This window comes from Nicotiana tabacum, chromosome 15 (genome assembly GCF_000715075.1).
Source record: "Nicotiana tabacum cultivar K326 chromosome 15, ASM71507v2, whole genome shotgun sequence".
Taxonomy (NCBI): domain Eukaryota; kingdom Viridiplantae; phylum Streptophyta; class Magnoliopsida; order Solanales; family Solanaceae; genus Nicotiana; species Nicotiana tabacum.
In genome coordinates this window covers 97411483-97438390 of record NC_134094.1, presented here as the reverse complement: position 1 = coordinate 97438390, position 26908 = coordinate 97411483, and the positions used below count along the sequence as shown (strand labels likewise).

General features: G+C 37.9%; 1 protein-coding gene and 1 pseudogene across 1 annotated transcript; both read right to left on the bottom strand.

The window, feature by feature from the left end:
- Positions 1–10346: 10346 nt before the first annotated feature.
- On the bottom strand, positions 10347–17320 carry LOC107789362 (arabinosyltransferase RRA3-like; annotated as a pseudogene).
- A 2241-nt stretch (positions 17321–19561) lies between these two features.
- Positions 19562–26486, bottom strand: LOC107789364 (putative protein phosphatase 2C 55). The gene is made up of 6 exons (XM_075231030.1): positions 26156–26486; positions 24232–25163; positions 22319–22643; positions 21837–21986; positions 20981–21271; positions 19562–20064 (listed from the first exon to the last, which is right to left on the bottom strand). Exons 2-6 carry the CDS (start codon positions 24993–24995, stop codon positions 20038–20040), a joined length of 1557 nt encoding a protein of 518 aa, XP_075087131.1. The 5' UTR covers positions 24996–25163; positions 26156–26486; the 3' UTR covers positions 19562–20037.
- Between the last annotated feature and the right edge of the window lie 422 nt (positions 26487–26908).

Genomic DNA, 26908 nt, shown 5'->3' with positions numbered 1-26908 from the left:
ACCATATGGAACTATTCCTAGGCTCGGAATCAAAGACTACTCCAAATAAAACTTAAAGAACTTGGAAACTCTTTAATTCGTCAACTTTCAATATTAAGCGTCAAAATGCTCCCGAGTCTTCTGAAACTCGATCCGAACACACGACCAAGTTCAAAATCATCATACGAACCTATTAGGACCATCAAATTCCAATTCTGAAGTCATTTACTTAAAGTGTTGACTCAAGTCAAACTTAACCATTATAGGCCACTATTAAGGAACTAAGTGTTCTGATTTCAACCCGAACCCTTCCAAACCTAAACCAACCATCCCTGCATGTTATAAAACACTAAAATCACATACGGGGAGTCTTAATTAGGGGGATACGGATCTAGAAAGCAAAATGACCGGCCGGGTCGTTACATTCTCTACCTCTTAAACAAATGTTCATCCTCGAACGAGTCTAGAATCATACCTGGAGTACTGAAAAGGTGCGGATATATGTTCATCACGTCCTCCTCGGCCTCCCAAGTCGCTTACTCGACTGGTTGACCCCTCCAATGGAGATTTACCGTAGCAATCTTCGTGGACCTCAACTGGCAAACCTACCTGTCAACAATGGCAACTGGCTCCTATTCATAACCCAAACTCTCATCTACCTGAACCGTGCTGTAATCTAGCACGTGCGACCTGTCAGCATGATACCTCCGGAGCGTAGACACATGGAAGACCGGATGAACTCCCGATAAACTAGGAGGCAAATCAAGCTCATAATCAACCTCTCCAACTCATCTCAATACCTCAAATGGGCCAATACACCTTGGGCTCAACTTACCATTCTTCTCGAATCTCATGATTCCCTTCATCAGCGAGACTTTCAAGAGAACCTTCTCACCCACCATGAATGATGAATCATGTGCCTTCCGATCCGCGTAACTCTTCTGTCTGGATTGTGTCACGCGAAGTCGCTCCTGAATCAACTTTACCTTCTCCAAGGCATCCTTCACTAAATCCGTGCCATATAACCTAGCCTCACCGGGCTCAAACCATCCAATGGGCGAGCGACATCACCGACCATATAATGCCTCGAATGGAGCCATCTCAATGCTGGACTGATAACTGTTGTTGTAAGTAAACTCGGCCAAGGACAAGAATCTATCCCACTGACCTCCAAAGTCAATGACACATGCTCGGAGCATATCCTCTAGAATATGAATTGTCCGCTCTAACTTCCCGTCGGTCTGTGGATGAAAGGTTGTGCTGAGCTCTACTCGGGTACCCAACTCGCTCTGAACTACTCTCCATAAATGTGAAGTGAATTGGGGGCCTCTATCTGATATGATAGAAACAGGCACACCGTGCAACCGAACAATCTCCTGAATGTAAATCTAGGCCAACCTCTCGAATGAGTAAGTAGTCACCACTGGAATAAAATGTGCCGACTTGGTCACCCTATCGACAATGACCCAAATGGCATCAAAAGTCCTCAACATCCGCGGCAACCTAACAACGAAGTCCATAGTGATGCGCTCCCACTTCCATTCTGGTATAACCATCTACTGGAGTAGGCCACCTTGCCTCTGTTACCCATACTTGACCTGCTGGCAGTTTAGACATCTCGCTACATACTCCACTATGTCCTTCTTCATCCGCCGCCACCAATAAACCTACCTCAGATCGTTATACATCTTCGTAGCCCCTAGATGAATAGAATACTGAGAACTGTGCACCTCATATAGAATTTTCTCCCTCAATACATCAATATTAGGAACACATAGGCGGCCCTAGAGCCACAGAACACCATCCTCATTGATAGTAACCTCCTTGGCACCATCATGTAGTATTGTCTCTTTGAGAACAAACAAGTGCGAATCATCACACTAACGAACCTTGATCCGCTCAAGTAATGAAGACTGAGCCACAACGCATGCAACAACTCGACTGGGCTCTGAAATATCAAACCTCACAAGTCTGTTAGCTAAGGAATGAATGTCTGAAGCCATTGGCCTCTCCTCTGCTGAAATAAATGCCAAACTACCTATACTCTCAGCCTTTCTGCTCATGGCATCTGCAACCACATTCGCCTTGCCCAGATGATAGAGGATGGTTATATCATAGTCCTTTAGTAACTCGAGCCACTTGCGCTGTCTCAAATTGAGATCCCTCTACTTGAACAAATGCTGCAAGCTGCGATGATAGATGTAAACCTCACAGGACCGGTATACCCAATCCATAATAATATAATCACCCATTGGCATGGAAACATAAATAGGAACGCCCAAGGACTCGCGAGACACATCCAAATAAGGGAAAATAGAGAAGAAACATAGGAATAAGTAGACCCCAGATCAAATAATACCGAGGCATCCCTCCAACAAATAGAAATAGTACATGTGATCACTGCATCAGAGGTGATTGCCTCTGGCCTGGCGGGGATAGTGTAGAATCTATTTGGAGCACCACCTGACTGGCCTCCACCTTTAGGATGACCCCTGGCTGCTTGCCCTCCGCCTCTGCTCGGGCGGGTGGGCGGTGTGGTACCTGGTGCGGTAAGCATGGGCTGATAGTCCTGTTGCTCGGCCTTGAACCGAAGTCTGAGACAAAACCTCTTCACGTGTCCAAAATCCCCGCACTCGAAACAACCCCTCAGAATGGTGGACTACTGACATGCAGTCTGACCCTTATGGCTTGAATACCCACAAGAGGAACCCTGAATAGCTGGCGGACGGTAAGTACTCTCTGGAATAGCACTAAAATATGGTCATGCTGGAGCACTCCGAGTAGGCATTTGTACTGACTACATGGGCCTGCTGGACTAACCCCTCATGAACTGACCTCTCCCCCAGGTGGGGCACCACTGAATCACTTAAACTTTCGGGGTCTCTTGTCCCTCGACGCAAACTCTCTGTTGCGATTGCGAATACGCTCGATCCTCCAAGCTATATCTGCAACCTAAAGAAAAGAAGTCCACATCTCTACCTCACGGGCCATAGGTACTTGAATCTCAGGGTGCAGACCTGCAATGAACCTTTGCACCCTCTCTGCGTGTATGGGGAGTATAATAGCTTCATGGCGAGACAAGTCGGTGAACCTCGCCTCATAGTCGGTGACAGACATGTGACCCTGACGGAGTCGCTAAAGCTGACACCAAAGCTCCTCTCTCTCAGAAGGTGGTATGTACTTCTGCAAGAACAGATGGGTAAACTGATCCCAAGTCAACAGAGGTGAACCTGCTGGCCTGCTAAGAAAGTAAGCATGCCACCATCTGCGGGCCTTTCCCTCAAGCTGAAAGGTGGTAAAGTCCACCTCGTTGGACTCTAATATCCCCATGTACCGGAGCCTAACCTTGCACCGATCAATGAAATCCTGGGGGTCCTCTAACCGCTCACCCCCAAAGGTAGGAAGGCGAAGTCTAGTCCATCTATCCAGTTGCTTCTGTTGATCTACGGTTGCGACCGGTATAGCCTATGGCATAGCCGCTGCAACAGGCTAGGCTCTGCCCGCAAGTAGTGCACCTAGGGTCTGATAAATAGCAGCAGCGTGCCCTAGAGCCTGAGCGATAGGGGTCTGTGCTCCCCCTCCCACTTGAGATGTGGCAGGGTCCGCTGGAAATAAACCAGCCTATGTCATAGAGTCCATGAACCGCAGCATACGGCCCATGATTTCCTGGAATCCGGCGCAGTCATGAAATTTATTGGGGCTAGCACAGCTGCAGGTGCCTCATCCTGCTCCTCAACAATAGGATCCTTCACTGGATCCACTGGTGGTACAATGGGAGCAACCCTAGGGCACCCTCATCCTCTGACTTTAGTTGGAGCCCTCCCCCGGCCTCTGCCTCAGCCTCTAGCAACGGGGGGAGTATCCCCTCGACCGCCTAGTAAATCCATCGCGCACATTCTCACCATCTGTAGGATATCAATAGAAAGATACTTAGCACAATATCAACTGCACTATAGGAGATGAAGAAAGAGAAGTTTCCTATCACCATATAGCCTCTCGAAGATAAGTACGGGCGTCTCCGCACCGATCTGAAAGACTCTACTAGGCATGCTCATAACTTGTGAGACCTATGTGAACATAAAGCTCTTATACCAAGATATCACGACCCGATTCCGTAATAGGTCACGACTGCATCTAACGTCGCAGTTAGACAAGCCCACAAGTGAAACTACTATTTACTTACCCATTTTTAACATTTTTAAAACAAAAGTTTTCCTTTATAAAGAACAATTTAAACTAGATTTCAGGCAACCGTAACATCTCTTTGAAACAAAGTACCATCATAATAAGAACATCCATAATGGTGAAAGAAATGATAAATACAGCGGTACATAAATGCTAAAGATCCCCCAAAACCCAGTGTCACAAGTGCATGAGAAATTTAGGGAAAATACAAAATTACTACAACTACTGTCTGAAAAGTAATAGACAGAATAGTAAATAAGGTTGAGGGAGACTTCGGTGCTGTAGATCGTAGCAAGGAAAGCATCTCACCACTAAGTCTCCGGAATGATCATCTACGCGCTCGTGTGACCACTGGTAACTGTCTCAGTATACCTGCACATTAGTGCAAAAGTGTAGTGTGAGTAAAACAATACGTATCCAGTAAGTATCTAGTCTAACCTCGAAGAAGTAGTGATGAGAGGTCGACTTGACACTTACTAAAGGTTAGATAAAAATAATATAAGTGCTTAAGTAGACATGGTGAGTATACAACAAGTATCAATGAAAGACGCTAACTAAATTATAAAATTAGGAGTCCGTATCACATTAGTATCATTGCATAACTAGCCATGAAAGACGCTAACTCAATTATACCCAAACCGGAACCCATTTAGATTATTAAGCACGAAGTTGCCGAGACGAACGGCCCGATCCCATAAGAATAGTGTTACCATCATACTGCCGAGGCGAACAACCCGATCCCATAAGAGTAATGTTATCATATTGCCGAGGTGAAGGGCCCGATCCCATAAGAGTGGTGTTATCATATTGTCGAGGCGAATAGACCGATAACATTAGAGTAGAGAAATTTACCTCGCTCGCGGAAGTAGTTACGAGACGACAAGACATGGATTTTTCATAATTTATTAACTATTCCCCAGTTTTCTAAAATAAGAAGCTATGTCGATAATTCCAATTTAAATCCCCAGTCCCATCTCTAATCAAGGCAATCAATACACATTATAGGCATAAACAGTATAATTAAAAGCATGATGTGAATCTATATCTACTCGGACATATCATAAAATATAGCTATGTATGGACTCTCGTCACCTCGTGCGTACATAGCTTTCCACACAAGTAGCACAAACCAATAATACTCCTAAGGGGATAACTTCCCTCTTACAAGGTTAGGCAAGAGACTTGCCTCGATCCCAAGTCCTCAATCCGGCTTTTCAACTTCACTAGAACCCTTCAAACGACGCCAAGGACTCCAAAAGTAATCAAAAGTCATATAAACTAGTAAATATATGCTCAAAAGTTCATATTTTAGCTCTTATAGTTGTTACCCAACTCAATTTGGAAGATTAATGAAATTCACCCTCGGGCCCACATGCTCGGATTCCGAAAGTTTTCGAATATAATTGTTACCCATGAACTCCCAAACTCAAATATATAATTTTCTCTCATTTCCACCACCAAATTCGTGATCAAATCCCAATTTACCAAAACTCTGGGTTCTTCACAAATCCCCCCAAATTTCAAAAACTTTCCATTTTCAATCTATTTATAATCCGCGTATTTAACTTGAAAGTGGGTGGAGTTTACTTACCTTGTATTGTAGATGAAAATCTCCCGCTAAAGTGCTCTCAAAATCTCCCAAGACCGAATGAAAATGTGTGGAAAAATGGCCTAAGTCTCGGATTAAAAACCATCACTGCCAAGTGACTTCCGCACCTACGGCCACTTAATCGCATCTGCAGAACCGTAAGTTTGGTCAAAAGGTCGCACCTGCAATCCCCCACTGCCTTCAGCTTCCTCGCTTCTGCGGACGGGGAGCCGCTTCTGTGGGTCCACTTCTTCGAACTTCTTCCACTTCTGCGTATTCCTTCCGCTTCTACGACACACAACCAGTCAGCCCAAGTCTGCATCTGCGGAGCCTCGATCGCTTTTGTGGGCGCGCAGATGCATAAAGAGCCTCGCACCTGCAACCACCCAGCTCCAGCCTCAAGTCCGCTTTTGCGACAACTGGGCTGCTTCTGCGAGCTCGCACCTACAACCCTTTCCACGCAGGTGCTATTGCACCAAATCTGAAGCCACCAGTAGCCCCCCTCCCCCCCCCCCCCCATGCCCAAAACCAAGTCTGATTCCAATCTGATTCACACCCGGGGCCCCCCGGGACCCCATCCAATTATACTAATGCATCCCACAATATAATACGGACTTACTCACGCGATCGAAATACCAAAATAACATCAAAACCCATGAATCGGATGCCCAAAACGCATGAATTCAACATGAAACTCAAAACTTCTAAAAACACTCCCGCGCATCCGATTCCTATCAAATCAACTCGGAATGACACTAAATTTTTTGTGCAAGTCATAAATCACCATACTATTTCCAGGCTCGGAATCCCAAACGGATCTCGATAATACTAAAGTCTACTCCAAACCAAACTTAAAGAACTTGAAAAATCTTCAATGTGCCAACTTTCAATATTAAGCGCTGAAACGCTCCCGAGTCATCTGAAATCCAGTCCGAACACATGCCCAAGTCCAAAATTATCATACGAACCTATTGGGATAGTCAAATCCCGGTTTTGATGTCGTTTTCTCGAAGCGTTGACTCAAGTCAAACTCAACCATTATAGGCCCTATTAAGGAACTAAGTGTTCTGATTTCAACCCGAACCCTTTCAAACCTAAACCAACCATCCCCGCAGGTGATAAAATAATAAAAGTACATACGGGAGTCTTAATTAGAGGAACGGAAATCTAGAAATCAAAATGACCGATCGGATCGTTACATAAAAATTAGTTATTGGCCTATCTAAAATGGCAACTAACGATTATAAGATAACTAGATAAGCATTAATTAATAACTTATTTAAGATGACAATAACTATAAGACTTTAAATTAGACTAATAGTGTAAAAGAATTTTACATTGTCAATTAACTTAAAATTCAATATCTACTCTGGTACTTTTTGAATTACTATGATTTCCAATTCTCACGCCTACCTATTCCTTAGGCAATGCAAATGCTATCAGACTCTTCGAGAATGCATTCTCTGTGACATCTTTCCTACTTTTAAAGTATACTCTTAAAGAAATGAAAGAAAATAAATTTGGTGATAGAAATATTAACAGCAACATTGTTTCACATTCAAGTAGGCAAAGATACCATAGTGACAAATTTGAAAGGAAAGATAGAGAACTAAAAAAATCTTCCTGAGAATCGTCTTATCCTATACTGAATACAGATGGTGATTTTATCATGCTGAGTGACGATGAAGTCCCCTAGAAGAGTATGGGGTCAAAGATGGCTCTCATATTTACCTCTTTTTTAAGCTTCCTCATAATAGTAACAATGCTGAAAAATCGAGATGGTGAAGGTGATAATGTCAATATGAATCCTAAAGCTCCGACTTCTCAAGGCTATTCTGTTCCTACTACAAAATAAATAAATGCAAATTCAAAACTTTAATTAAGCCTTATGGATAGACTAATTCCTTCATTGGAGGGATTACGTTCATTTAATTCGTGATGTTAGAATTGGTGACGGTGAATGGACTTTTAGGTTTTTTAGTAGAAGATCACATTTGCTAGATTATGCAACGACTGCCAACTCCTGATAAAACAATCCATATGAAAGCATTCCTTCTCCTCATGTTTCTCTTTTTGTTGATCTTTCGCTCTCATAATAAACTTTTAAGAAAATGAAAGAGATTGAAGTTAGTAATAAAAATACATTAATTTTACTCTTGTATGCAGCGTGTAGAGTAATTAGTTTTTGAAATAATTTTCTAATTATTTAAAAGTATGATATTCTTTGTTATGTCATTACTAGATAGCATCATGAGAAATGTTTGTTTGTAGCGATATATTGTTGTCGAATATCATATATTGTTAACTAAACTAAATTTATTAATAAAAAATCGAAAAGATTTAACTGTGTGATAAATCATTAAACCATATTACTAATTTCATTCGTCATTTATCATCAAAGAAATTTTCATCAATTGAAAAAGTATTTAATGACCAATGAGAAATTTAGGAATTATAATACAATAGAGCGAAAACCAGTAAAATCAAAATTATACTTCAGAACTAAATGTTATAGTTTTATTTATTGCGAGTTCGAAGTATTAAAATATTGTATCCTTCATGGATTGGGGTTTCTCATTGATTGACTTTAGTGTATAGAATCATAGAACTATAGTTATTCAAAGAAATTGAAATAATTCAAGATTGACCGTGTAGAAAGGGTTAACAAATAAATACCTATTTGTAACAAAAATGTATACCTACTTGTACTTGTTAAATTTGAGGGTCGAGATGCATGCCCCCTAGTGAAAATACCTCCGTAACTACACTTTTTTGGTATAACCATGTTTCCCCGTAGAAATAAAGGTTGCAACCTTTAATTTTAATTGCAATAAAGGTTGTAATGTAAAAGTTTTTTATAAAATAAGTACAGATAAATTTCTGTGATAAGTATTAATTATTGACCTATTTAAATGGTAACTAACTATTATAAAATAACCATATAGGCATTAATTGATAACCTATTTAAAATAATAATTATACTGAATTTTACACTATCAATTAACTTAAAATTCTATATCTGCTCCAGTATTTTTTTAAATTCCCATGATTTCCAATTCTCACAACTACCTATTCCTTAGGCAATGCAAATGCTAACAGACTCCCCCAGAATGCAGTCTCATCTTTCCAAGTATCTTTCTTTGTCTCTCTCACTCTCAAAACAATGAAAGAAAATGAATTTGGTGATAGAAATATTAACAGGTACATTGTTTCATATTCAAGTAGGCAAAGATACCACAGTGGCAGATTTGAAGAGAGAGATAGGGAATCAAGAAAATCTTCCTGAAAATCGTCTCATCCTAATGTTGAATACAGGTGGTGATTTTTTCATGTTAAATGATGATGAAGTCCCCCTTGTAGAACATGGGGTCAAAGATGGATCTCATTTTTATCTCTTTTTTAAGCTTCCCCATAACAATGGTGAAAATCAAGATGGTGATGGTGATAATATCAATATGAATCCTAAAACTCCGACTTCTTAAGGCGATTCGGTTCTTATTATAAATAAATAGATGCGGATTTAGGGTTTTAAGTCGCTGACCGTGAATTTAATAAGGTCTAATGTTGTGATTTCTGATATGGTTTTGCCAGCGTTTGGATCATGTCACTTTTACCCATCTAACATAAATTGATTGTCGGTCCTCTTGGGAAAAGAAGAGTTGTAATCTGCATTTAGGTAAAAGTATCTCTCTTCTATTCTTATTTTGATGAGCTCCACTACATTTCATGTCTATTCTTCTCGGTTTGCATGTAGTTTTCCATTAACATTTCGATACAATCATTTTTAGTGCAAATTTCTAGTAATTAACATTGACCATTAAATGTTGGTTGACGTATAAGTCTGCTCAAATGAATCAAGAAACACAAGAAAAAATTATTTTAAGTGAGAATTCATTTTATTCTTTCTCTTGCAAGCCTATATAACGTTTTAAGTCTTAGTTTGAATGGTTGTTACCTGTTGTATCGTATTATTAAATATGTCGTTATGTATAACGACGAAAAGTGTCATTTTATATAACGATCAGTTTGGTGTGGACGTGTCGTTATCTTATTTTTTCCTCTCATTTTGTCTTTCCTTATTATTAAATAATCATATTTTATCTTTTACCTACCTTTTTATATAATAATCTACATTTTCTTTATAATATTATAAGTTTATTTTTTATATTGTTGGTGTGACATTATGAAATGATAGCAAATGATACAATTCATCCAAATGTTGTATACATCAGTACAATATAATAGTAGTATAATACAATACGATACATTATGAAACAATACGTACAAATTGGGGGGTCATTTTGTTTTAAGTTAAAGAAAATTTAACCTTTTTACTTGAACAGAATTTAGTTTCTGGTATAAAATCCTGCATAAATTAGTATAATCTTTATATGACTAACACAGTGTTTGGGTTTAGTATTGATCTCCCATAAGTTAAGCTAAATCAGAAACCAAATGCTATATTACTAATTCCGGTATAAGTAGGAATAAAAGAACATATTATTTAGTAAGGAACAAATGTGGGATAAGAATACGTGTATCCATGTATTTATTATCCACATAACAAGAGAATACTTGCATTATTATTCACTGAATTTGTGTGGGCAAGAAACTTACTTTGAACAGAAGCAAAAGACAGGTTAATATTACACATTGATCCAGTAAAAGGTGTAATCAGTAGCTACTATTCAGAAATCAGAACCATCTGGAAATACATCCAGAGCATCCTGTTTGCCATTAACATAGTAATCAACAACTGCTTTCATTCTGTCAAGCTTATCAGGATGATAGTTTATATGAACTACAACTGGCTTCAACTTCTTCAATTTCGAATCCTTTCGTACAGTTTTGAATAGGACCTTGCTATTCATGAACAGATAGAAATCCATCGTTCTCCTGGAAGTATAAAGCCCATGTTAGTCTCGCCAATATTGCTGTATTTGTAAATAATAATTCTGTAAAATATAAGTTATCGTAATGAAACAGTAATTAATTCGAGCCCACTGAATTCACAGTGTTTCCTTAAGGAATTTAATCTCCTCCTAGTACCCAAGGTTATGGATTATTTCCTCTCAGGATAGAACGAATCACACATTGGTGTAGCGGTACTTCAAACCCCAGTGTTTCAGCGAACACAAAGTTCGGTAGCAAATCACACTTACAGTTGCTTTGTTTGAAGTTAAAACAATGCAGAACAAAGGAGTAGAAACTCAGAAAATCGTATGAAAATGCTGAGAGGAAGGAGTGCAATATATAGCCAAAGTTGAGAGTTTGGTTTTGTGTGTCTTTCTTCAACAGCTGTTGCACATATTTATAGCAGCCAGCTTTGAAAATGAACGACCCCCCACCCTCCATTGTGGAGCATGCACTAGCTTGTTTGTGGAGCAAGCACTTGGCCATGGTGGGAAGAGCATTAGGTGACTGCTATTACAGGTGGTGGTCAATACACGGATTTGAACATATCCGTTACAAATGCGGATAATCTTACGTTAATATTTAATCCGAATCCGAATCCGAATCTGAAGCCGAAGCCGAAGCCGAAGCCGAAGCCGAGCCGAGCGAGCGAGCGACGACGACGGCGCGAGGCTTGCTTTCTTCTTAACTCTTTAAGAGCTACAAGAAGAGCAATTATATATATACCCACCAAAAATCTTTTCATCTTCCAATATGGGACAATGTCTCATTGTCAAGAGGGAAAAACTTAAAATTTTACTCAAAAAATTTATTTTTCCCTCCATTTCCCATTCACCCTCATTTTAAGACTATTTCATCTTAAATAAAAAACCTCAACAATCCCCCACATGAATGGGGAATGGCTATATCACGGAAGTATGCATGAAAAAACTGTGTGATTTGCAAGCAATGATTAATCGTATCTGGATAAGTAGGTTTCCCTTTGAACTTTCCGTAGTGAACTTATGTCGGATATACTCGGTCAATCGGTAGATTTGATATCTTTGAACCGTCGATATTTGGTGTATACCTAGACAACCATAAGTCACACAATCAACCCTTAACCATCTTTGGTTCTCATTGTTGTGTTCGTTTCAGCCATGAACACCGTCTGGTTTCATAAGTACGTAGAGAACTGGCCTTACAAAGTTCTCCTTGAAGCGGCTAACACTTCACACTTACATAGGTGATTCCTAAATGTGTCATCCTGTAGATACACTATTTGATATACCCCGTATCAAATTTAAAAATTATTAAAAAGCCTTAATGCTTTATCCTTGGTACTGAACATTGTCTCATCACGAGAACGGACTAAAATTTTATTTGACAATGTTGAACCGTCATTAATGACTTTGTTTGATCTCCTTGAACCTAGATCTTGGGATCTCCAGTCTTCTAGGTAGAGTTACCGCCACAATGACTTGTTCTCGGCCATAGCCCCATTCCCCTTGATGATTTCTCAACTACCTCTCTAGTTAGGCCTTTTGTAAGTGGATCCGACACATTATCACTTGACTTTACATAGTCAATCGTGATAATTCCTCTAGAGAGTAATTGCCTAACGGTTTTATGTCTTCGTCGTATATGACGAGATTTACCGTTATACATAACGCTCCCAGCCCTTCCAATTGCCGCTTGACTATCACAATGTATGCATATTGGTGCCAACGATTTGGGCCAAAATGGAATGTCTTCCAAGAAATTCCGGAGTCATTCAGCTTCTTCACCGGCTTTATCTAAGGTTATGAATTCAGCCTCCATTGTAGAGCGGGCAATACATGTTTGTTTGGACGACTTCCAAGATACCGCTCCTCCACCAATAGTGAATACATATCCACTCGTGGACTTAGAATTAGTTGAACCGGTGATCCAATTTGCATCACAGTATCCCTCAATCACCGCAGGAAATTTACTGTAGTGTAAGTCAAAGTTCTGGGTATGTTCTAAATATCCCAAAACTCGTTTCATTGCCATCCAATGAGATTGGCCTGGATTGCTCGTATATCGACTCAGTTTACTTATAGCACAAGCTATATCTGATCATGTACAATTCATGATATACATTAAGCATCCCAACACACGAGCATAATCCAATTGTGATATGCTTTGGCCTTTATTCTTTACTAATGCAAGATTCACGTCAATTGGAGTCTTTGCAACTTTAAAGCCCAAGTGCTTGAATTTTTCAAGTACTGTCTTAATATAATGAGATTGTGACAATGCCAGACCTTGAGGAGTCTTATGGATCTTAATTCCCAGAATTAAATCAGCAACTCCCAAGTCTTTCATATCAAACTTGCTATTGAGCATACGCTTAGTAGTATTTATGTTGGCAATGTCATTACTCATTATCAGCATATCATCCACATATAGGCAAACAATGACTATGTGATTTGGAATATTTTTAATGTACACACATTTATCACATTCATTTATCTTAAAATCATTTGACAACATTGTTTGGTCAAATTTCGCATGCCATTGTTTGGGTACTTGTTTTAGTCCGTAAAGAGACTTAACAAGTCTACATACCTTCTGTTCTTTACCTGGAACCACAAACCCTTCAGGTTGTTCCATGTAAATTTTTTCCTCCAACTCTCCATTTAAGAAGGCCGTCTTAACATCCATTTGATGAATTTCAAGACCATACACTACAGTTAATGCTACTAACATCTGTATGGACGTAATTCTTATAACTGGAGAGTATGTATCAAAGTAGTCTAGACCTTCTCGTTGTCTATACCCTTTGACTACGAGTCTTGCCTTGAATTTATTAATAGTGCTATCATCTTTGATTTTTCTCTTAAAAATCCATTTAGAACCCAAAGGTTTATTTCCAGGAGGAAGATCAACCAATTCCCATGTATGGTTATTCAATATGGATTATATTTCACTATTGACCGCCACTTTCCAAAACAATGATTCCAAAGAAGTCATAGCTTCTTTAAATGTTTAAGGCTCATTCTCCAATAAGAAAGTCACGAAATCTGGTCCAAATGAAGTAGAAGTTCTTTGATGTTTACTACGTCTTGGATCCTCCTGATTACATGTACTTTCTTTTATTTCTTCCCGAGGTCGTTTAGATCCTTCACCAAACGACTCACATTCCTTTTTATACGGATATATATTTTTAAAGAACTCAGCATTATCTGATTCTATAACCGTATTATTATGAATGTCGGGATTTTTTGATTTATGAACCAGAAATCGATATGCTTTACTACTTGTCGCATATCCTATGAAAACACAATCAACGGTTTTCGATCCTATCTTTACCCTTTTGGGTTTAGGAACTTGCACTTTTGCCAAACACCCCCATACTTTAAAATAATTCAAGTTGGGCTTCCTTCCTTTCTATTTTTCATATGGAATGGATTGTGTTTTGCTATGGGGCACTCGATTTAATATTCGATTAGCCGTAAGAATGGCTTCCCCCACAAGTTCTGTGGCAAACCAGAACTTATCAACAACGCGTTCATCATCTCCTTTAATGTGCGATTCTTTCTTTCCGCAATCCCATTAGATTGGGGCGTGTAAGGGGCTGTTGTTTGATGAATAATTCCATATTCTAAACATATTTCTTCAAAAGGAGATTCATATTCACCACCCATATCACTTCTTATCATTTTTACTTTCTTGTTAAGTTGCGTTTCAACTTCATTTTTGTATTGTCCGAATGCATCTATTGCTTCATCTTTATTATTCAGTAAGTAAACATAGCAATATCGAGTACCATCGTCAATAAAAGTTATGAAATACTTCTTTCCACCGCGAGATGGTATTGACTTCATGTCACAAATATCTGTATGAATTAAGTCTAAAGGATTTGAATTTTTTTCAACTGAATTATAAGGATTTTTAACATACTTAGATTCCACACATGTTTGACATTTTGATTTTTCGCATTCAAACTTAGGCAGTACTTTCAAGTTAATCATTTTCCGCAAGGTTTTATAATTGACATAACCCAAACGTACATGCCATAAATCATTTGACTCAAGTAAGTAAGAAGAAGCTGAAATATTATTATTGTTTTCCACAACCATTACATTTAGATTGAAAAGGCCCTAGGTGAGGTAACATTTTCCTACAAATATTTCATTCTTACTTATGACAACCTTGTTGGATACAAAAATGCACTTAAAACTGTGCTTAACAAGAAGTCCAGTAGAGACTAAATTCTTTCTCATTTCGGGAACATGAAGGACATTGTTCAAAGTCATGACCTTGCCAGAAGTCATTTTCAGAAATATCTTCCCATATCCTTTAACTTTTGCTGTTGAAGCATTTCCCATATAAACTGTCTCTCCGGGTCCAGCAGGAGCATAAGTAGCAAAAGCTTCTCTAACTGCACAAACATGGCGTGTGGCTCCAGAATCAAACCACCACAGTTTAGGATTTCCCACCAAGTTACATTCAGAAAGCATGGCACACAAGTTATCAACATCATCATGCTTTACTACCATGTTTGCTTGACCCCTTTTTTTGTCTTTCTTCGGAGCACGACACTCCGTAGATTTGTGTCTGATTTTTCCACAGTTGTAGCAGTTTCCACTGAACCGCTTCTTGCTTGGGTTGTATTTCAGACCAGAAGCCTTCTTCCTCTTTTTGTTATCTTCAATAATATTTGCTCCCATTATTGTTGAATTTCCACGGCCTCTCCTTTCAGCAGCTTTATTGTCCTTTTCGATTCTCAATCGAACAATGAGATCTTCAAGGGATATTTCCTTTCGTTTGTGTTTCAAATAATTTTTGAAGTCCTTCCACAATGGAGGCAACTTCTCAATCATTGTTGCTACTTGGAATGCTTCATTGATGACAAGACATTCAGCAAGTAGATCATGAATAATCACTTGCAATTCCTGAACTTAGGTAATAACAGACTTGCTATTTACCATTTTGTAGTCCAAAAATTTTGCGGCAACGAATTTCTTCATCCCGGCATCTTCAGTTTTATATTTCTTTTCAAGCACATTCCACAATTCTTTTGACGTCTCCACGCCACTGTATACATTATACAGATTATCATCCAGTCCGCTAAGAATATAATCCTTGCATAAAAAATCAGAATGCTTCCGCGCTTCAATCACGATAAAGCGTTCATTCTCTGGAGTTTTATCTGGCAGATTAGGAACATCTTCCTTGATGAACTTCTGTAGACATAACATAGTTAAGTAGAAGAACATCTTCTGCTGCCAGCGCTTGAAATCAATCCCGAAAAATTTTTCGGATTTTTCTGCCGGTGCCAACACCGGTATTCGGCTTGTCGATGCGTTGGCAGTCACCGTCGGAATAGCTTGGTTTTCGCTTTCAGTCGTCATTTTTTCTGTAAAAGAATGACACAAACATCGACAAGCCGTTACAAATGCAGTGGTCAATATACGGATTTGAACATATCCGTTACAAATGCGGATAATCTTACGTTAATATTTACTATTAACAAATAAATTTAGTCCAAAAAATTAATCAATCGATCATTTGACCGAATCCGAATCCGAGCCGAGCGACGATGATGACGGCGCGAGGCTTGCTTTCTTCTTAACTCTTTAAGAGCTACAAGAAGAACAATTATATATATACCCACCAAAAATCTTTTCCTCTTCCAATATAGGACAATGTCTCATTGTCAAGAGGGGAAAACTTAAAATTTTAATTAAAAATTTTATTTTTCCCTCCATTTCTCATTCACCCTCATTTTAAGACTATTTCATCTTAAATAAAAAACCTCAACAGCCCAATGTATCCAGGATGCGATGGAAAGGCTAACTCTTCATTGAAAACAGCCTGGTCCCAAGAATTTGGCTCCTGAGTAAGCCTATCAGCAACGCGATCCAAGAGCTCAAATGCAGGAATGGTTGGTCGGATATAAAAGAAACCAGAATTGTACACCCATATTCTCATTGTATGAACGTATCGACCCCAACCCATATCAGGTTCATCAAAAACGTCGTTGTAACCATAAGCTGTTATGTTATTGTGACCATCTGACATTGACTCTACGTCTGAATCCCGGTATAGATAATCAAATGGATTTTGCAGATACACAATGTCAAGATCAGAAAGCAAGACACTACAACCAAGCTGCAAGAACTCTCTCAGAATACGGAACTTTAGAGTTTAGACCTGACACAGCTTGGTTACTTCCAGTTTTGCCAATAAAATCAACATTCTCATCAGGATCTCTCTTGTAAACAGAGACTGCGTTTTGACGACCAGATAATTGGGGACACCCACCCTTTTTATACTGGTGAACCAAACTTCCAGCATTGATTTCACATTTGAATTGGCAAGTACAACTATGACCTCTTTCTCAACTGCAACCTCTGCCAATAACTTAGCTAGTCTCGGGTTCACAGATTCCTCAGGAAGGACAGGCGGGTTAGTTCTCATACTCTTGACTTTGCCAAATGGTCCAGCTTTTTTAGGTTCAGTTAACACCACAGGCTGCTCCTCGGCACGACATTTTCCCTGCTCAGCCATCTGAAGTTTTTCAGTTAGCTCTCTTACCTGCTTCTGCAACTCTGCATTCTTTGCCGATAACCTCCTAATGTATGATCTCAACATGTTTATCCAATCCGTGGATTCACATGACCACTACTCTACCTATGAATTAAATTTCAACAATTAAGCTAGTTCAACACTCATCAAATGACATTATGGCCATTAATTATATCAAATGTCATATGTAGAAATTGTAGGAATATATTTGCGATAACACAAGGCGTTCAATATGTCTCCAACTCCTATTTTAGCTATCTAGATGATAAACCAGGACAAAATTAGGTGATCGTCTATGTATTATGTCTGTCTTTTTAAGGAATTAATTAATTCTCTAAAGCATGAAAAAAAACAAAGTGAAAATTTTCCAACCCGTTGTAACTCCGTCTCCCACCTCAAACAAAAAGTAGATAAAAAAAAGCATCTGATGTAAAATATATTTTGCATGTTGTAAACGTTAGCTGTAGAGCTAGCATATAAGTAGCAGAGAAATATGTGCAGAGACACTTACCAAAACACTATATTTAGAAAGAGTCCGAGTTTGAGCTTGTGGATCAAGAGAAAAGAACCCATAGGGATAAAAGAAAGCAAAGACACATCCCACAAGAACACCAATTACAGTTGCTGCAGCAATTCTTGATCTTCCTACATATTGGTCGCACTTTTCACTATGAGCCTCCATTTAGCTGAAAAGATCAAAACTCCAGACCCAAAAAAGTTGCAAATTTGTGGTGTTTGATTGATTCGTGAAATGAATCAAAGTCTACGAAACTCCATTTTTTATACAGAGAGCAAAGGTTAAAGTCAAGTAGTGGAAAGACTTATTGTATGGAGTAGCGGACAGTGTTGTTTGTGACTGAGAATGACCACTTTAACTTTTGGAGCTCTTGCATTTAAAAGAAAGGTTGCAAAGTCAAATAGTTTTATGGTGACTACGATTTTTGTAAAGATATTTAACTACAAATAAAACTCGTATATATAGTTTTTAAATACACAGCTTACTTAAAATATTAATACCAGAATTTACACACAAAAAAATTACATGTACTGACACTTGTGCTTACTCTACACTATTCTTTTTTATGGCGAGAATAGTAGTAACATAATCCTGTTGACTGATTTTATTATGATTTTAATGAAGTGATTAGTCATACTCATAATAAGGGATTTTTGAGATTTTTTAATTGTTTATAAGCTTATACATTTTTTTTCTAGTAATAATTTATCAGGTCTTATTTGAGGATTATTTTCAATCGTTCATGCTGCTAAACATGTTACTCATTTACCTGGGGGGGAGTTTAAGATTATACTTAAAATTAACTTTTGTTTATTAAATCTAAGAAATCTACTACTCGAAAAAACTTGATGCAGATTGTGACTTAGACGTAGTTAGGTATGAAATAACGAACCATTGTCCTTGTAAAGTATTTTGATCCTACATAGGTAACATCAGTTCATATTATTTAAAAGAAAATAAGACGAGCACTCTTTCACACAAAAATATTGTAATATTATCGACCCTGATGTACACTCCTACATTTCTTGGTTAAGTAAACTGTAGAGTTTATGTCAAATCTAAGGTCATAATGTCCATCTCGCTGCATTTTTTTTGGTAACTCATTAAAATGCTTTTATTAATTACAAAGAGCTGCATTTAAGTTCATCTCAGTTTAATGTTATGAAAATTAATTTAAGTATATCTATCTCTTAATTGATTGTCAGTAAATTTAAGTATATCTGTTACCTCTTAACAGATTCAATTACTTTATCCTGCTATTAGTCCTCTATGTCAAATAGTCTCATTCCAACAAAGAAAGATTAATAAACTCTTAAAAAACACAAGATATAGAAGGGTGCAGGAAAATGAAGTCACGGACTTCACAGCAAACGGGAATTACATTAACCGGCCAAAAATAAATAAATAATATTGCTCTATAACGATTTAAACTTTTAGATAAAATGATTTATACAATCCAACAACAATGAATTACTATAAGGCCACATAGAACTGGTGCTAAAGTCCTGGTTTAGATCAACAGCCACTTCGACAGCACGTTAGACGTTACTGAAGCGCAGTACCGATTTGTTGTTGTAACTGATAGCAAACTTTAACACAACTTAAGTTTTCATGGTTGAAAAATATATACAAGGTGTAGCGACCTATCTCATAATTTCCTCTCTACTCAAATATTAGCATGTTGGAATATCAATATTTGATCTTCAAAGACCAGATTCAAATTATCAGTATAAAGATAATCACTACAAAGTTAGACCAGCTCAGAGATTTTACAAAATTAAAATTTCGACTAGCTCAACCTCAAACAAGTCAACCAAATAAACAAAAAAGAAACACAGGAAAAACGAAAATGCTCGTCTATTTACAGCCAGTGGGAAAATCATGTCCAAAGAATTATTACAATAGGAAGATGACAAGAATTCAGTTCCAAAGAATTCAAGAAAGCTTAATTCTGCAAGTTAATGTGTCCTAGCTAGCATTCTATGGAAACCAACATATTTCCAGAAAGACAATTCCTATATCAAGCACCATAGGAGCACCTTTCTGTCTAACACCTATTCCATATACATGATCAGTACTCATGATCTTCCCCTAAGCGGGGAGGGAGAGAGAAAGAGGGAGAGGTTCGCGATCTACCTTTTTTGGGTGAGGTCCATGAAGTTTGAAAGAGGGGGTAAATTGCCAAGAAACAAGTAAATCAAAAGTGATATTCGACACATTCACACGATATTATGCAAGGTTTGACATCCCCTTTAAATGGAGCTTAAAACATGTGCCCCCAAGCCAAGCGTTTCAAAGCAAGTATGAAAGCTCTCAACTACATCTGTAAGCCATTGGATCTTTCCTGCACATAACAGGTTAAAAAAAACATCAGTTTCCATTTTCCATAAAATCGTACACAAAAGTAAGCTTCAGCTTCTACTTTGAAAAAGGAAATGGACTTGAGCAACATAAAAACAAACCTTTTGATAAAGTATAAGAATATAACCTACATAACCAATCAATTCGAACCAGAATACAGGACGAAAAATCAAAAGTAACTATGAGAAAAGCACTATCAACTGCCTAAATTTAAATTGTAACATACTGAGATTCTTTAAGTTCAAAGGTGCTTCACAGCAGTGGTTTGATAAGTGACGCTATATTGAATAATATGTTAACATGGATGAAGGTTTTTGTAAAACAATGATAGGAAAGAGTAGAAACTAGGAAATAAAATAATTTATATTAAAAAACATAATTTTTTTAAGAAAAAACTTAGATCAATCAAAATAGTAACAATATCGTAATAATTGAGCCTTATAAAACCAATACCAATTGCGCACTACAGATGTCATCAAAGTATTAAAATGATATGCTCCATAGGGAATGTCAGAATGAAGACAAACTTAAATGAAGAGTAGGGGCAACATAGGCATGAGGCAATGTTTTTAAAAGGAAACTTTTGGGGATTTTCTTTTTGTTGATAAGGTAAATTTTAACGGAAACTTGGGGTACTGAAACAAGATACAGCACCCTCCACAGGTAGTAAAGTTATATTTAGAGAGAAAAATGAAGTAGGGTCTGTGTTTGAAAGGTTGACAAAGCTGTTTAGTGTAGAATATGATAGAACAATTAAGCATATCCAGTGCTAAACTGAACTGACGGACGACATGTCCATGCAAAAAAATTGAACAAATGTAGGCAAATAAAGAACCTAAGACCTGCAAGCTATGGAGATTAAAAGAAGGGGTGGTGGCGGATATACAAAGTGCTCATACATTTCTGTCACTGCTTATGTAGGAGACAACCACAGTTATATCGTCCAGCTTCCCGCCATAGTAACGGAACCCAGCTTCTTGGGCTGCAGCAGAGAAAGGAGTCTGCCTGTTTTTATCCTGTGCTCTTTGCCGAGCCAAAGCAGCTATCTTTTGAGCTGTCACCTGTGGCCCTAAGCCAGCTCTTGTTGCATGAACCACAATTGCAGTAATATCATTGTTGTACAAATTGTCAAACAACCCATCAGTACCAGCTATTATAACATCTCCTGGTGCCACCGGTATTTTGAACACCTGCAACACAGGCAAGTCATTCAGATTAAGAGAGAACTGTGATACAAATATAGTGATTACAAGACGATCAATATAGTTCTGGTCAATAACTGAAAAGAAGTGGCATTTGTCAAAACTAAGAAACAAAAATAGAGGACAAGAACCGCGAGGCAATTTTAGCTAAGAAGTCTAAAAACAGAATAACAGATTTCTAAAGCATGGTACACTTCTCAAGATTCACCTCTACGAGTAAACCATGAGGGAATGCATTTGAACACAATTGAAAAGGTTTTTCTCCATATTATGTTTAACAAAAAAATTATTGTACAAAACTGTAAGAGAACAATCTAAAAACATCACCTGAACCCCAACTCTTTGCTCTCTGAATGACATAGAACAGTCAACAAAGAACAACACAATAAAAAAGGCTTCTGAAATATCTTTTATTTGAGTAAGTTTCAAAAAAAAATTATCTTTTATTTGAGTATTAAAAATATTGTCCAGATTTTGGAAAAAACGGAAGCTCTAAACCAAGTTCTACATTACCACACGAGTTCTACATTAAGGAAAAGGGGGCACTACTGACCTCTCCAGAGCTTGGTAAGTCACCAGAGTTACCGCTCTCTAGTTGATATGTGAAATTGAAATCATGCTGCTGCACAGGGGATCTGAAAACAGTACATCCATCTCTAACCACCATAAATCCACTGTCTCCTAAATTAATGGCATGCAGGCCCTGGAAAGAGGAAAAATGATAAGTTAACTTAATGATGTTAAGTTCTAGATTCATTTTTCTTTTTATAAGTTTTAACTGCCTTCCAAAGTTACCATATTAATCTTTTATTCCCTGTTTTAATCATAAGACTAGAAGAAAGTTCTGTGCACCTAGTTATATACATTACTAAAATGTCTGAGAAGTCTGGCGTATAAGGGAAACATCAAATTAAAAGAATCCTCAGCATCTGAAGACACCAATGAATCAACGGCCAAGCTCAAACCCGCAAGGCACCTATTTCTAAAGTCCAAGCTTCATGAATTAGAATAGAAGATCTAGAATTGCACATGTACCTGATCTGTAAGGGCGATTATACAGGCAGTTGAGGAACCTTTGGCTTTTGTGCATGTATAAGCTTTATCGAGGACCCTGGCTGGGTCCACTGAACGTTTTGGTTCATCTTGAATCGCAGTTACTGAGTTAGACATGAGCTCTCGTGCATACTGCCCAGCATCAACACCAAGATCAGCCCAACCACCAACACCATCAGCTACACCAATTGCTTGTTCATCACCACAAATAAAATGAGCATCCTCTCCACCTGTTTCTTCTTTGTCAGGATGGGGCAGGTAACATGATCCTGAGTTTAGCTTCAGGGTTCTGTCAATGTGGATATTCCTACAATTGGACAAATGAAACAATACAGCTGAAAAGAAAAACTTCCCAATTCAATGTAAAGTAAATAAGCTGCCTGTAATTATTTTTTGATAAATGGTCTACAGGCCACCAAGGAGGGAATACGTAATATGCTCCAGATCTGCATAATGACTAAGCAAAAAACTTGGCCCTCTATAGCAAAAGGTATAAGTCACAGTTTCCTCTTTCCAAATTAGTCACAAGTTCTCATTTAGTGAGCTGAAATAAACCCAACGATTCTTCCAGAGAGATAGATGACAGCTTAACAAAAGGTTTCGAACAACTGAACAAGACAAAAGCTTCCCACACCAGTTGCTAGCCTTGAGAAACTTACATGATAATTTTTGTTATATATTTTTACTCGAGTACCTACCCTGAAATCATCTAGTAGCTTTGCTCATGGTGGTAGATAAATTAAATTAAGCATCTAATATTCTAATAACATCAATGCCTCAATTCCAAGCTAGTAGGGACCAAGCTACTTGCACATTCAATATTTTAATAGGTCTTCGATAGCATTTTTTTGCTCTTTTTTTTTCATTTACAGAGTTTGACATTGGCATATATAGTTATGAAGCACGGGAAGTGTTTTTAAAAGAGAAAAGCTTAAAAAAGAGATAAGGTCCAAGGGACTTGAAGCGAAAAGCGAGAAGTGAAGCGCACATTTACAACATTAGAAAATACCAAGCATCTATGAATTTAGTACTATAATGATCAAATTGTAATTAATATAACTAATTTCAGTATCCAATGTACAGTAATCTCAATATAAGTCCATCCCCAAAAGATGAAATTCAAAGAACTGTCATCTTCTCGCTAGGATCACCTTGCGCATCATTATTTGACGGGCACACATTTATGAAGTGCATGGCTTCACCTATAAAGCGAAACCACTAGCTTCGCATCGCTTTATCGCTTTAAGTGACAAAGCAATAGCTTTTAATAACACTGAGCACAGGCGAATAAAAGAAAATATTATCCCAAAAGGTACAAGCTAACAAATGACTTCTTTCATTTCTTAATTTAGGTTAGGTGTAAAGTCCGTAAGGAGGCAATATTTCTCAACCCTTTCAGTTCTTGAATTTTCTTCTGGCATTAATATTTGGATGTAAGAAACTAAATTCACGAAGGACGTCTAAAAACTATACTCCGGGACGGGAAGAGTTTGAGGAGATATGCAAACAGGGTTGGAGGTTTGGTTGAACTAGCTCCACACATCCTAACAAGACAACCTCTGAAGGAAGTCACATGCTAATACCTCCATTTGAGCTCTTGAAATTAAATTTTAAACGCATATAATTAGGAGCTCAAATCGCACAATTTCGTTAAAGAACGCAAATGATTAGAATCACAACTCACACAATTTCCTCAAAGTTATTTAACCACAAAATGTTTTAAGTTTCTATGTACTAAGGGTAGTGTTCAAGTCATTAATATTGCCGTAGACATCTGTAGTTCACATATTATCTTTTTCTTTTTAAATGTCAGTGCATAATCAGCACTGAAAAGTTCAGCTACATGAATTTCAGCTAGTTGAATAAGAATATCAAAGTTATGTAAGGAAACATACTGTTCGGAAGAATCTGCTGAACTTGAAAGCTGCACCTCGCATGTAGAGTTACCAAAGGACACATCAGGAGCAGTGCCCGCAGGGGAACAAGCAGGTGATGAAGTGTGGAACCCCGCCAATCCAAAACCTTCATATAGATTAGAATTTCCCTTTCTCTTTGCTACATTGTATGCGAAGTATCCGTAAAGTAAGAAGTTGTTGGGCTGATTTTTATTTCTCAAACTCATGCTGGTTTTTCTACAATTAAAGCTTCTATTGCTATAAGAAGTAACAGGACTATTAACAGCCAAAACAGAATTGAGATGCCTTGAAGCCATTTTACTTGAGGAACAGCCAGGCGGAAAAATTCTTGAACCACAGATCTCCATAGGTGCTTTGTGATACTTAGTGTCCAACAAACCTTGAGTAGGCTCAGATATCAAGCGATCAATGTGATAGCCACAGACCTGAAATGCAGGCCCTGATACAGACGGAATAGAAATTGCACGAGAAATAGATCCAACTACAGAAAGATTCTTTTTCTGGTTGACTATATGCAAATTTGCCTGTGTGGCAGCTAAAGTTCCAGGCCGCACAAACACATTTAGGTCAGTTGATCTTGCAAATGGTATGGAATAGAAGCTCTTTGAATTGCCCAACAACAATCTCCCTTGGCCAACCAAAATCTCTACTGAGTCCTGGAGCCCACTTTCTTGCCCAGAAATAGATTTCTGGAGTCCCTGCCTAGCTGCACGGCTTAATCTGAAAAGATAATTACTCGGCATGTCGGCTTATCAACCACAGCTGATTTTCTTGCACCTCTTTATAGGAAAAAACACAACCACCACCACCACTATACACAAGAACTATCATTACGCTCAGTACATTTATTAACAAACATCAATTCATTCACTACCTCCCTTCTCCAATATAACTTTTGAGAACCCAGAAACCTACAGAACATGAAAGAGAATATCATGAGAAAGAAACCATGAAAAAATAAACTTGGGAGAACAACTGTACTTGGAGGCAATAAACATTAGTGCATATGTAGGTAATATTAAAAGAGTCTCCTTTGATCTGATATTCTTTTAGTAGCATTCCTCGTTGATGCCGGCATTGCATGAGCCTAAGTCCTAACCAGCCCAAATAGGCACGACAAGGTCCAAGACGAGCACGACAATTGTTCCTTTGATCTCATATTAAGTTAAAACTAGTCAAGAAGAGCCGCACAAAAACTCACCAACTATTTTTTTTCTAGGAAAAAGGAGCATGAAGAAACTATTGCTTATTCATCTAAATTCACAGCCCACTCTTAGAGAGAAGTAAAGAACCAAAACATCAATAAATAAGCCTCAATGCCAAATCAGTTGAAATTGTTTATATGAATACACTATCCATTACGCTCTATTCGTGTCCAATAAATTGGGACTGTTGAATTTCTTAGTAGCAGGAGCGCAACAAGTTGTAGTTGGATTAGGTAGTTGATATTTAACCTATAATATACTTTCAAACCACCAATAACTACAAGATCTCCCCTCCAAAATCAATCTCGTGGGATCGCCTATATAAAGTCTCTATATCCTCTCCCTCTATTTCGGCATGTTTCATTCCAATAATCAATAATTTGGGGATACATCCCCCACCACCCCCCCCCCCCCCCAAAAAAAAAAAAAAAAATTGGCGTCCCGGGCCAGCAATGTGAAGCTCACATAGACAGGAGTACTTTCAAACCACCAATAGCCTAAACATAATAGGGATTCAAAGTTTGCATCTTTATGTACAATAAAAGCAGGAGGTAAACACCCACAAAACAGGAACACAAGAGTCACACAAACTCAAGCGTTTTCATCCACAAATTTAAAATAAAAATAATAATAATCAGATTAGACTGTTGAGCAGAGACCCATAATAAAAACAAAGAAGAAGGGTTCAAAGATTGCACCTTTATAGATGATAATTGCAATCACAAAAGCTAAGAGCTCCAAATAATATGTTTTTTAAATGCCCCAAGAATTTCTTGATTTGTTGTCATACAAATCTTAGGGTTTGTTAGGTTGGAGGCTTCTCTCTCTATTTCTCTCTCTTTGAGCTGAGCTTAGGGCTCAGTTAATCTCTCTCCAACCAACAAACCCTAATAATCACAAATTTGCAAGTTTTGACTTTTCAAATCCAATTTTGGAATGTTTTACTCTGTCATATATGGTTAGACCATTAAAAACGGAAAAGAAAAAAAAAAAAAAAAAGAGCACGCGGACACACGTTTGGATTAAATTAGAGGGATACCCTAATTATACATAACCTTTATATTGTCTATGAAATTACATTTCGATGGACAAGTTTTCATACTTTGAAAACTATTGATAATAGCATAATTACTTACAATTTTGAATATTTTACGTTTTATATAACAAACTAAACAATCATTTAAAAAATCACCATCCATCCTATTACGTAGATCTTTTTTGATGTATTTCATTGATGATAATGTTCTTTCCGCGCTTGCGATAGCAATAAAAACTAGGCATATGTACATATATGTTTGAACTTATACACTCTAATTGTGTATGGATTGGAGCAACTTTTTCAATAACTAATAACTATATTGTTTGGTTTTAAAACAAAACTGAAACTTGGACAGAGGTCCCAAGTAACAGAAGCCAAAAGCCTACATATGCCTCACTTTCTCAGTAACTCA